Source organism: Aedes albopictus, chromosome 3, assembly GCF_035046485.1.
Source record: "Aedes albopictus strain Foshan chromosome 3, AalbF5, whole genome shotgun sequence".
Lineage (NCBI taxonomy): Eukaryota > Metazoa > Arthropoda > Insecta > Diptera > Culicidae > Aedes > Aedes albopictus.
Genome location: NC_085138.1, coordinates 17,807,952 through 17,821,685, shown reverse-complemented (window position 1 = coordinate 17,821,685; position 13,734 = coordinate 17,807,952). Strand labels below are relative to the sequence as shown.

The following is a 13,734-nucleotide window of genomic DNA, read 5'->3' as shown; positions in this document are numbered from 1 at the left end:
ATGGACAAACTCATTAGAATTCGCAAGATGGCTGCCACAATAGCCGAATTTTGCACCTTCTCACGATTTTTATCGCACAAACTTAAACCATAATAGTAAGCTTTCCATAAGTGAGAAAGTAATAAAAATGGCTAGGTAGGTAGTGGCGCGGCGCACATGTCTAGTACCTGCCTCATAAAAATCTCCAGTAAAAAAATGAACCAAAGCTAAATGGCAAATTAATCGTCTCTAAGAGGTCTTTTGGACTGGCCCAACACCAACAACGCCACAGCCGAATGGAGTTCAAGGGGTTCATTTTGTCGTGTCGGCGAAGTAGTACGCCGAACGATCGCCATTGGGGGAGGGGACGGCTCGATCGTGGAAGCCAATTTTCCAAACGCCTCGGTGAATCAGTTCCAAATTGGTACTGATCGCAGACGGTTGGTTAGCTCGTTTCGGTTCACTGTTCAGCTGGTTCAAGTGCAGTTTATTTTTCATTTCGGTGAGTTGTTTTTTGGTGGGTGGTGAAAAAACTGTGCCAAAGTTGTTCATCTTCAGGCGTCGTGGGGTGGAAAAGTGTCGAGTTTGATGATGTTGAAGCTCCTGGCTGGGTGTCAGCCAGTCTATCCACCACTACTGAAGTGATGATAAATAATCCATTAAACGTGAGAAATTTATGGCTCAGCTTCCAGCGCTCGGAAATCACAAGATGAGCAATGAAAAATTGATACTTGTCATACTTGGTTCGCTGCTGTTGGATGCTGGTGCGGGGAGTAACGTGTCATGACCTGAAGCTGCCAACGACCATATTCTGGCAGCGGTATAGTTAACGAATCCTTGCGCGAGACGACGACGACGACGACGGTGAAGGTTCAATTACAGCGTGCATACATACTTGAGAAGTGGATTGATGGTGCTAGTCTCGAATGGTTGAAGGTGATCTCGTGCGAAATGAGCTGGAAAGTTGGGCAATTAATTTCTTTTATGTTTTGTCATTGTTCGCTAATTGTCCACTTTGAAGGTGTTTTTCGCCCGGCGCTTGGCATACTTTTTCGGTGATTGATTTGCTTCGGCTGCCAGCCACAAGTGCGGTGTCGTAAATTATCGTTATAAAAAGTATATTGCAAAACATAAATTTGATCGTGAAATATTGAAGAGCACACTTTGCGGTTTATGAAATATGATGCTGTTGATATGGTGGTGTCCTTGACATTGTCGAATGAGAAGGCAGTGAATGCGATTTAAGGGAATTCGGTGTGTTTAAACATATGTATTTCTTTATACAGGACGAAGTTAACAAGTGGTTCTTTATTTCTACTAGACAAGAATGGGTCATTTCCTACGTTTGAAAATTTTATTTTTGTTCTAGTTTCCTGCCGAAAAATGTTCATAGCATTTTCACGCAAATGCTTCGAATTCTTTTTGGTCTGTTGATTATCTGGAAATTTTGTCATCGAATCCAATAAACTGCGTTGATTAATTAATCTTTATAGCTAATAATTCGGTCCGCAAATTGGAGCTAAATATTTTATTCAAAATTGAACTTTTCGTTACAGTCAGATTGGAGAATCAGTGTTTTATACTGACCGAATAAAGATAACGTTTACAAGCTATGGGATTTCAGCTGTCAAGGTTTTTGAAAATGTCTTATTTCTAGCAAATATGATTTTTTATTCATTTATTTAGTATTACATCAAATTTAAGATAAAACTGAATCAATAATATTTCTCCATAATACACGGTTCGTGGCTGCCGATCTCCATCCTTGTTCACGCCCGATGCTCTGTGCCCACTTTCTGGATGCTGGGTTCGCCGTAAAGTGCAGCGAGCTCGTGGTTCATCCTTCTCCGTCACACACCGTTCCCCTGCACGCCGCCGAAGATCGTCCTTAGCACGCGTCGCTCGAAAACTCCGAGTGCTTGCAGGTCCTCCTCGAGCATGGCCCATGTCTCGTGCCCGTAGAGGACCACCGGTCTTATTAGCGTTTTGTACATGGTGCATTTGGTGTGTGGGTGAATCTTTTTAGACTGCAGCCTTTTCTGGAGCCCGTAGTAGGCCTGACTTCCGCTGATGATGCGCCTTCGAATTTTACGACTCACGTCCCGAGCAAAGGCGGATAACAAAATGATAACAAGTTCTGTTACCTGGTTATCATTTGTTCGATAATTGAGTTTGTTATCATTTAGGTTGAATTAAGAGCCAACATAACAAAAATGATAACTCATATTTACTTCTTGAACACCAAAATGATAAGAAGTTAAGTTATCATTGAGTTCAAGTTGATAACTAATTGTGTTATACAATATTTTGTTCAACATTAAATTTAGTTATCAACATGAAAATATACAGCTGATTGATAACTTGTTTTGTTTTCAATTAGTTATCATTCAGTGCTATTTTATCGACCAAAATAGTAAAAATCTACTTTACCGACATCATCACCTATTGAAAATAGTTTCTTATAATTTACAACCAATGTTTTCAACTATTGCGCCCAGGCGGGTCTCTAACTCTGATCGAGTGATTGTCAGTCGCAGCCGATAGCCCCTATACCAACGAGACTCATTGAGAGTGAGAGTAATAAAAGGCTACGCTTTCGAACTGCAGTCGCATTGAAGGTGGAAAGCAGAATCTATTTTTAGATTCGAGGTTAATCAGACTCTCAGTTTTTTTGGAAAGCTTTGAAATATGCGTATGGAAACATATAACATATTTTGTTCAGTTCTGTCGCTGCTGTCGTTCAACGCGGACGCATGCACAATCCATCCTCGGATAATTGATTGCCTTCAGCCCGTGCTGTTAGGTAGTGATACCACACGCGCGCTTTGCATTGTTCGTCGGTCGTTCACTTTCATCGCTGGTCGACGGTGCATTGTGTCCCATCAGAATCAGCAACAAATTGTTGAAATGAGCGAGGTGATGAATACCGTGCAGTTTCGGTTCCCGCCGGGTAGCCCAAGACCCTCTTGGGATGAAATCTCCAAGTTTTTGAAGGAGCTAGACACGGGGTCTCCAGTTAGCCTAGTGGTTAAGGCTATGGATCGCCAATCCGGAGACGGCGGGTTCGATTCCTGTTCCGGTCGGGAAAATTTTCTCGATTCCCTGGGCATAGTGTATCATTGTACTTGCCTCACAATATACAAATTCATGCAATGGCAGGCAAAGAAAGCCCTTCAATTAATAACTGTGGAAGTGCTCAAAGAACACTAAGTTGAAGCGAGGCAGGCCAAGTCCCAGTGGGGACGTCGTGCCATAAAGAAGAAGAAGAAGACACGGATGTTATGCAAATGGAGGCTGCTTATAAGACGGCACATAATCGGTCGCTCTTTATTAAGTTTGTCTCCTTGGACGCTATGAAAGAGTCGTTAGCAAAGAATGTGGAACCACGAGCATTTGTGTATTCCAACGGAAAATCTGTTGAAGTTCGGATGTTAACCGCGGGCACCGATATGCGGTACGTCCGCGTGTTTGATCTACCACCCGAAATAAGTGAAGGAAATTTGGCAGCGGTGCTGCAAGATTTTGGGAAGGTCGAACGGATAGTCAGAGAGAAGTTTCCAGCGGAATCTGGTCTTGGACATCTTCTCACGGGCGTGAGAGGTGTCTATATGGAAGTGAAGAAAAATATCCCTCCATCAGTTGATGTTTCTGGCTGGAGAGGAAATGTATTCTATGACGGTCTTAAGGATACTTGCTTCTTATGTCAAGCCATAGGACACCGGAAAGACTCGTGTCCCCAAAGGAAGAATCGGAATAAGCCAGAAAAGAAACAGGAGCAGACGCTTTCGTATGCTGGAGTTGTGGCTGGTGGTGCAGTGGGGCCAGTAGAACAGACATCGGTGGAAGCTTTCGAGGACGACATCATCGAAGTCCTGGAGGAAAGTTTTGACAAACCGACGGATACCACGGATCTGGCCCAGTCTCCGGGTGCAGCTAGCGAAGATATGGACAAAGCGGACAAGGAGAAGCGTAGACAGCAAGGTATAGCAGCATTGGAGGAAGTGGGTCAGGCAATTCTGGAAGCAATGGCCAATCCAGGGGCGAAGCAGCGACGAGCTCAATTTGCTGCCTCAGGATCCGGCTCCGGCTCTGGTTCGGGTACGGTCCCGAGAAAAAAATGTGCGCGAAAAATGTATTATTGACATTATATTGTTACTCTTACAACAAATTTTGCTAAGTTCCTCGGCTCTGTAGAGTTTTTGATTAAACATCGAGCCTAATAAATAAATATTTTGGAAAAAAAAAAAAACATATTTTGTTATCATTTAGTATTTTTGTGTTATCGCGATAGACCAAAATTATCGATAACTAAATTTGTTATTATCTGGTTATCATCAATTGAAAAATATGATAACAAAAATAACAAAATGATAACACGGATAACACAGTTTATTATCAAAGTGATATCACTTTGTTATCCGCCTTTGCACGGTGTTGTTGTCAGCCGTCAGTAAGGATCCGAGGTAGACGAATTCCTCCACTACCTCGAGGGTATCTCCGTCTATCGTAACATTACTACGCAGACGGATCCGGTCGTGTATAGTTCCGCCTACCAGCATGTACTTTGTTTTTAAGACATTCACCATCATTCCGACCTTTGCTGCTTCGCGTTTCAGGCGGGTGTACAGCTCTGCCACCGTTCCAAATGTTCTAGCGATAATGTCCATGTCGTCCGCAAAGCACACAAATTGACCGGATTTTGTGAAAATCGTTCCCCGGCTGTTGAGCCCGGCTCGTCGCATCATGCATGAGAGTTCGTCACCTTGTCGCAGTCCTGGGCGAGATTCGAATGAACCGAATGGATAGTTCACCCGAGACCCTTACGCAGTTTTGCATACCGTCCATCGGTCCTTAATCAGTCTAGTCAGCTTCCCAGGAAAGCCATTTTCATCCATGGTTTTCCATAGCCCTGTGCGGTCGATACTGTCGTATGCCACTTTGAAGTCGATGAACAGGTAATGCGTTGGGACCTGGTATTCACGGCATTTCTGGAGGATTTACCGTACGGTGAAGATCTGGTCCGTTCGACCGGCCGTCGATGAAGCCGATAACTTCCCACGAACTTATTCGTTTTAGGTGACAGACGACGGAAGATGATCTGAGATAGCACTTTGTAGGCAGCATTCAAAATAGTGATCGCCCTGAAGTTCTCACATTCCCATTGGTCGCCTTTCTTGTGAATGGGGCAGATTACCTCTTCCTTCCACTCCTCCGGTAGCTGTTCGGTTTCCCAGATGCTGACTATATCAGCCCATGCAGACAGGTGGCCAACTTTTCTGGGCCCATCTTGATGAGTTCAGCTGCGATACCATCCTTACCAGCAGCTTTGTTGGGTTTGAGCTGATGAATGGCATCCTTAACTTCCCTCAGCGTGGGAGTTGGTTCATTTCCGTCCTTCGCTGCACTGGCGTCGTCGTTTTCTCCGTTGTCGTAGGCTCCCGTGCCTACGTTTTCCACGCCATTCATTTGCTGATCGAAATACTGCTTCCACCTTTCGATCACCTCACGTCCGTCCGTCAAGAGGCCTCCGTATCTATCCCTGTATATTTCAGCTCGCGACACGAAGCCGTTGTGGGATGCACTGAGCTTCTGATAGAACTTCCGTGTTTCTTGGGAACAGTAGTTCCATTTCTTCGCACTCCGCTTCTTCCAGGCGGCGCTTTTTCTCCCGAAAGAGGCGGATCTGCTTTTTCCGCTTCTGTTTGTAACGTTCCACGTTCTGTCGGGTCCCTTGCTGCAGCATTACCGCCCTCGCTGCGTTCTTCCCCTCCAAATCCGTTCTGCACTCTTCGTCGAACCATTCGTTCCGTCGATTCCGTTCCACGTACCCGATGGTGCTCTCGGCTGCGTCGTTGATGGTTGCTTTCACTGTACTCCAGCAGTCCTCTAGAGGGGCCTCATCGAGCTCGCCCTCGTCTGGCAACGCGGCCTTGAGATTCTGCGCGTATGCTAAGGCGACATCTGGTTGCTTCAGTCGCTCTAGGTTGTACCGTGGCGGTCGCCGGCATCGTACATTGTTGATGACGGAGAGTTTTGGGCGCAGTCTGACCATCACCAGATAGTGGTCGGAGTCGATGTTGGCGCCACGATAGGTCCTGACGTCGATAATGTCGGAGAAGTGCCGTCCGTCAATCAGAACGTGGTCGATTTTAGATTCCGTCTGCTGTGGTGATCTCCAGGTGTAACGATAAGGGAGGCTGTGCTGGAAAAAGTTCCTACGTATGGCCATATTTTTGGAGGCGGCGAAATCAATGAGTCGTAGGCCGTTTTCGTTCGTCTGCAGGTGGGCGCTGAACTTACCAATCGTCGGTCTGAGTTCCTCCTCCTGGCCTACCTGGGCGTTCAAATCTCCTATGATGATCTTGACGTCATGGCTTGGGCAGCAATCGTACTCGCGTTCGAGTTGCGCGTAAAATGCGTCCTTGTCATCATTAGTACTTCCGGAGTGTGGGCTGTATACTAGGGTGTCCCAAAATAGAAAAAGTGTCAAAAAGTTAACTTGCTCACCCTTAGAATGATAGATTAGGGTCCTAGTAACAATAGTTCCATACATGAAAACTCAATCAAAAAATATTTAGAGGTTGCACGCATCGTTTTTATGAAAAATGGACGATTTTTGGTATTTTTGCCAAAAAAATGCTAATATGAGTTGAAAAATAAATGAAATAGAAGTCATCAATCAAAGTAAATCATAGTTCTGGGTCCCGCAAACAAAGTTTGGAGGTAGTTTAGGTCATCAAAGCTGATTTTATATATTTGGCAAAGGTTAAAATATCAAAAAATCGCGATTTTTTTCACCACATTTTCCAAAAATGCTCAATTTATAAGGATTTTAAAATTTTTCCTGCGATTCACAATTCCCTTATTTTATAGCAAATTTTGTATAGATTATTTCGGCTGAAGACAGTTTTGAGCTTTCTCCTTCATGAGCTGAGATATCGGTATAATAATGATAACACAATCAATGAAAAAATCATGTTTTCTTATGTTAGTCGATTTTGTTCACTAGTTTCCATGACTACCATGCAATTAAAACAACACACGACAAATTTTAGACATTACAGTACGTGCAAATATACATTTTTGAAGAATTGCAGGAATTACTGGGTTGCTTTGATCATTACTGATTCATACTGCATGACAGTAACAATATGTAAATGTTTTGAGAGTTAATCATCGTTTCATATCTACATATGCTGAACACAACTTTTTGCAATTTCTCATCGCAATAGGCTGTTTTACCTCACGCAAATCTGACAGGAAAAGACCTACTTTCCCACACCAAATTTACAGTGCTGTAATGGTTCATTACAGCACTGATTTGCGTTGCGTAATGAACCATTACAGCACTGTTTTCCGTTTGATCAACTTCTTGATGCTTTTTCGATGCAGTTTTGATAAATTGTGACAACTGCACAGTATAACTTGCTTTGATCAGATTTTCTTAAACATGGCTATGAGCATCAGTATGCAGTTTGACGAAAAAGTTTTGTTTGAAACTTTCCTCAAGCGATAATTTATGAACTTGCAAAAAACGTTGTACGCAACTCGGTGCAGAACTCGATTTTTACAGCACTCGTCGTAATTATCCAACTCGGCAAGCCTCGTTGGATAAATGTACGACTCGTGCTGTAAAAACCGTCATTCTGCACCTTGTTGCGTAAACTACTATTTCACACTCGCTTTGTGAATGCGAAAAGATTTTTTTTTTCTAAGATTTCATCTGTTGATCAGATAACAATAGCAAGCCACCGATTCAAAACTTGTAACTTTGATTGAAAATTATGTTTTAACAAGTAAACAGCGTAGCAGAAAGATTTCAACATTGACATTTCTAAGGTTAGCACCTCTTGTAACATATTAGGCCAGTCACTAAGTTTTATTTTTTTTTTAAATAATAGTAGAATCTAAACATCCTGGTGCTTTCTGATATCCAACTCTAGCTGCAAATATGAGCGCTAATGGTTTGCTTTTAAAATCAAATTATATAATAGAAATCAATATTGTGTAAAGAATTAGCTTTATTTAAAATTCACGAATGAAAAGAAGAAAAAATATCCTTATATTCGTGAAAATACCTGCATTTCCATGCACATATTTAATTTTTTATGTCGATTGGCTGAAACTATAAAACTATATTTTTCTTTCTTACAGTTTTTATTAGCTATTTTATTTTCATTTTAGTTGTTTTCAATGCTAGAGCATTAGTTCTGGTATAACTAGAAAGAACCTATATGTTTGCTTAACAAGAGCACCAAAATCTACTTGAAAAAGGTAAACATTGTTGAGCGATCTACACATCACTCCAAATATATCATAGAACTTCACACATGGAATTTGATTGTCTGACTTGCGATCACTTATATTATTAAAATATCGCAGCGAGCCACTTTTTGAGTCTTCCTTTGAACCGCTAAGCACAATCAATGTAAAATTATCAAAGTAACCCAATTATTTCTGAAAATCTTCAAAAATGTATACTTGCATAACATAACATGTCAAAAACTTGTTATTTGCTTTTTTTTGCATGGTAGTCATAGAAACCAATGAACAAAAACAAATAACATAAGAAAATCTGATTTTTTTCATTGATTGTGTTATCATTACTATGCCGATATCTCAACTCATGAAGGAGATAGCTCAAAACTGTCTTCAGCCGAAATAATCTACACAAAATTTGCTATAACATAAGAGAATTGTGAATCGCAGGAAAAATTTTAAAATCCTTATAAATTGAGCATTTTTGAAAAATTTGGTGAAAAAAATCGCGATTTTTTGATATTTTAACCTTTGCCAAATATATAAAATCAGCTTTGATGACCTAAACTCCCTCCAAACTTTGTTTATGGGACCCAGAACTATGATTTACTTTGATTGATGACTTTTAATTATTTTATTTTTCAACTCGTATTAGCATTTTTTTGGTAAAAATACCAAAAATCGTCCATTTTTCATAAAATCAATGCGTGCAACCTCTAAATATTTTTTGATTGAGTTTTCATGTATGGAACTATTGTTGCTAGGACCCTAATCTATCATTCTAAGGGTGAGCAAGTTAACTTTTTGACACTTTTTCTATTTTGGGACACCCTACGTGTACACGTTTATTATGCTGAAATTGAAGAATCGGCCCTTGATCCTCAACCTGCACATTCTTTCGTCGATCGGCCACCAACCGATCACCCGCCACTGCACTTTTAAACTACTTTAAACTATTCTATTAATAATTAAATAAAATTCTTAAACAGCATTGAATGATTCACATGGTCTCTCCAGAGGATTTCTGCGTCTGTGAATATTACGCAACTCACTATAACAATCCGTTTCCGACATTCTTAGTAAACTGCAGTAGAATCACTTGGCATGATACGGGACCTCAATGGATAAGTCCCAGGCACAATCCCTAGAAGAATTATTGGAGTGATTCCTTTTGTAATCTTTTAAGAAATCCCAGTTTGGATTCTAGATGATATTCTTGGACAAAACCCGCGGAGGAATTCTTATTTAACCTTCTAGGACGCGGGCCATCGAGCAACAGAAACTGCACCACGCTCGCGCTGTGTACGAAAAGCGAGGTTTTTTGGTAGTGTTGTACTTTTTACAACAGTGCGCGTGCTGAAGGGTTAAAATCTGAGGGAATATCCGAAGCGATTCCTGCAATCCCAGCATTGAGAAAAGTTCTAGCATTAAATGCATGGGAATTCCCAGAAATTATTTCTAGAATAATCTGCAAGAATCCCGGAAGAAATCACATACAAATCAATTTCTGGAGAAATACCCAGATATATTCCTGAGATTATCCCAGGGAAATTCAGAAACCTGTAGAGGATTCCAGGAGAAAACTTCGGAGTGTTTTTTATCTTTATCAATGAGATTTCTATCCCGGAGCTAGTTCATTTTGGGACCCACGTTTCACTTCCCAGCCGAAGGAAGAACTCATAGGTGATAGTCACGTGATTTAACCGCCACAAGATATTCGTTTAGTCTTTTATAAAAGATACGGACACCGTATTTAGCCAGAGGTTGTACAGACTGAATGAAACTTAACACTTGACAACGGACTTGACATGCATTACGAGCACCAGTGGATACGAGGAAGAAACATTTCTTGCGAAAAGTTTCATCATTCGGAGCGGGCACCCTCACCCCATCGCATAGTACGTTTATACGCTTGGTGACGCCAACCGCACGGCCGCGAGGCTCCACCAAGATACATTGTTCCAGTAGTTCCTGGAGAAATGACTAAAGGCATAGATACAAGAATTCTGAGGAAATTCCAAGATAGTTCCCCGGAGAAATCGTTGGAAAAATTTGTGGGGGAACTCGAGCAGGAATGATCAAAGCCAGTACTTTCCAAACTGTGCGCCGTGAATCTTCGTCAGGTGCGCCGCGGTATCCTGAGCCGTGAAAGAAACTGAACTGAACTGGTAATATTGAAACTTGACTGTTAATTTCCCCAAAAACATGTAAATCAAAATTTTAGCTCTTCAATAGTCGCACTGTTGTATTTCATACAAGACGTTGATAAAAGCTCGCTTGTTATACTCTGCATCAGCGTGATGGGGTAATGGCGGTAATGCATTTTTTTATTATCGTACTAATTGAGCCGAAGGGTCTCAGATTTTCATGAAACTTTTTCCACAGGCAGGGCTCATGGATATATGAACAAAAAAAAATGAGAAAAATTCAGGGTCACCTATTTTTCCGGAAAACTCAGGTGGAAATTCTTTGTTTTCCTCTGACACTACTTACTTTGAAAAATCATAACTCAAAAACGAAGTATCATAGAAACAAGGTTTGGAAATAAAAGTAAATTTGCTCAGAAATAAAAAAAAAAATATTAACTGGAAAATTTTCCACAGTTGAGAAAAATCGTAAAGAAAAGCCAGAAAAACAATGCCGGAACTCGTGGATATCTGCAAAAAAATATTTTTGAAAAGGTTATTTCATAAGCTTTAATCGCAAAATGTTTTGGAATGCACTTCTTTTTCGTTTTTGAGTTATGGCCAATTTTGTTGAAAAATGTCCAAATTCATCATATAAGTCTTTTCTTTGAAAAATTATAACTCAAGAACGAAGCATCATAGAAACAAAGTTTTTTTTTATGAAAATGAAAGCAAATTTTCTCAGGAATCAAAAAAAAAAAAATATATGAAGTGGAAAGAGTTTTCTACAAAATTTTCCACCGTTGAGAAAATTCAAAAAGAGAAGCCGGAAAAAGTATTCCCCAACTCGCGGAAATTTTCAAAACCAATAATGAAATCGACAGGCAACGTTTGACTTTTGTAATGTTCCAAAGATAACTAAGAAGAAGTCAGCAATCAATTTAAAATTATGTTGGTTTCAAAATTTGGGTTGGGTTAGGCGTTAAACGAGCAGAAATGTGTTGGTTCTCTGAAATATTTTGCCATTTTCAAAAGTTACGCGAGATTTATTCCTAACTTAGTTTCCACATGACACCAAAGGACATCAACCACCAGGGTGCGAGGCCGCCATGTTTAAGAATCCAACATCTTGTATGTAAACATTTGTGTATCCACAAAGGATTCCATTGTGGATACACGATAGATGTTGGCTCCTGTCAGATGCATTAGGTTGGATTAGGGTTGCCACATACGTGACATCAACTAAATTAATAATGGTTATAAAATGGCTATGCTCACGCAGCATTGCTGATTGCAACCCACTTTAATTTTCCTTCTTCTTATTCAAAACAAAGAATTGAAGCACTGAATCTGATGAATTTGGGAGCGTAACTAATCACTCTTGCCTATTTAACCTGCTCTTTTGTAGTGATTTAAATGTATTTTTGTCAGCAACATACTTACAACGAATTTGCAAGAGTCATATAATACACCAATTCAGTAACTGTTTACTTCTGCTGCAAAATAATTATACGATACACTCCGCCTAGAACCGGTTAACCAGTCTGCCGGTGATTGATCTTTGGTTACCATATACTTTATTGCAGTTGCCCTGAAAGTAAATCAAGCCAGTTGTGTGATTGCATAATACTCGGAACAGCTGCTAGCAAAATTAGCAAAAAATAAACCTTCATGTGACTCAGCAAATGATTGGGTGCGGTCCTTGAAGGGTTCTAAACCAGTTTGATTAAACACAATTCACCAGACTACAATGCGACACATGATCGCTCCGAAACTAGCCGCTTCACCTTGACAGTAGACACGTGCTTACCTTTCCCTATCCTTCTCATTCGTAGATAACCGCTGAGCAGCAGTCAAAATGTTGAAGATTGCTTTCGTTGCCGCCGTGGCCACGCTGTGTGTGGTCCAATCCGTCAAGGTTGACTACTACGGCTCCCTCTACCATCAGGACGAACTGCACGCTCCCTACAAAAGCGCCAAGGAACCCAAGCAGGACTTCAGCAAGATCCCCGGCGAACCAGGAATTGACTACCCGATCTACCACGAGGTGCCACACACTAGTTTCAGCTGTTCGCACGTTCCGGCCATCCCCGGAATGTACGCCAACGTAGAAACCGGCTGCCAGGCGTACCACACTTGCCACGATGGCCGCGAAGGAGACCAGGGTGCGTCGTTCCTTTGCACCAACGGAACCATCTTCAACCAGAAGGAATTTGCCTGCGACTGGTGGTACAACGTCAAGTGCGATGATGCCCCGGCCCTGTACCATCTGAACGCCGACCCAGCGCACAATCCCTTCGTGCCGAAGAAGAAGCCAGAGGATGAGCTGCACCACGGAAAGTTCCTGATCCACGTCTAAGCCGGGACCACCGCGCACCACCAGCGCAGCACCACCGACCGACCGTCAACCAGCCAGCAGCAGCGGTTGATTCTGTCTTTATCAAACTTTGTTCTCGTTTTTTTTCTTTCGTTGTTCCCGTTGCCCGTTCGGAATTGTTAAGTTTTTGTGGAAAAGTTTCCCCTTCGGTTTCTTGATTGTTTTGTTTCGTTTGGGATTACCGATTTTCTTGGCAACAGCAGCAGCAGCAGACCCAACATGGTTGGTCGACGAAAGCTGTTGTTCTTGGTCGGTGTTTTCCCCGAGTTGTAAATATTTCGCTTTTACGCCATTATAATGATTTCGCGGTAGTCAGGTAGGAGTAAGCAGGATAATGTAGAAAAATATACGAGCTGAAAATGAGGAAAATTTCAAATTAGGTCTTTTTTTCTTTTGAGGGATGATGGGTTGGGAAGGGGTCCAGGAGGGGGTCTTGCCTTCCCAATTCCAAGAGGGTGCGAATAATGAAAGGTGCAAACTTTTTCGTGCTCATTATGCAGTGGGAAAGTTGCGGTGTGCTTTGTGGGCGATAAACTCGGGTTGAGAAGCGTTTGAATGATATCTCAGCTGGTATGAATGTAAAATAATCTGCAAGATAACAACTGATGCAGTTTTGTAACGCAACACAATAAGAAATTGTGTTTTCTTCAATTACAAACTCTGCTTATTTTGTTCAATAATAGAACTACATATAACAATTTTACAACCCCAACACGCAACCTGAGATTGACAGATTCTAATACAATTGGGTATGAAACATATACAAATATTGTATTAGGGCCTTGCAAATACAAAAATTGGTAGGTGGCAGTATACCAAAAATTGTATTGGCTTCCTAGAATCTGGAAAAGGAAAATTTCGCATGTGTGCGTGTGCTCTGTCGCACTGGTTTCTCATTATTTGTTCTATTTTTAGACTGATCATGGCAGCAGCGGCGGCATCAAATACCAATACATGTTTAAAAAGAAATACGGGCGGCGGCGGGAATCGAAC

The 13,734-nt window shown here is 41.4% G+C and overlaps 1 protein-coding gene across 1 annotated transcript; it reads left to right on the top strand.

The window, feature by feature from the left end:
* The first annotated feature begins 326 nt into the window (after nucleotides 1-326).
* Nucleotides 327-13,117, top strand: LOC109418190 (uncharacterized). The gene is made up of 2 exons (XM_029864692.2): nucleotides 327-481; nucleotides 12,200-13,117. The coding sequence occupies exon 2, from the start codon at nucleotides 12,223-12,225 to the stop codon at nucleotides 12,721-12,723; it is 501 nt and encodes a 166-aa protein (XP_029720552.1). The 5' UTR covers nucleotides 327-481; nucleotides 12,200-12,222; the 3' UTR covers nucleotides 12,724-13,117.
* The last annotated feature ends 617 nt before the right edge of the window (nucleotides 13,118-13,734 follow it).

Excerpts from the sequence above, each read along its gene's own strand:
- LOC109418190 (XM_029864692.2), top strand. The coding sequence starts at position 12,223 with ATGTTGAAGATTGCTTTCGTTGCCGCCGTGGCCACGCTGTGTGTGGTC.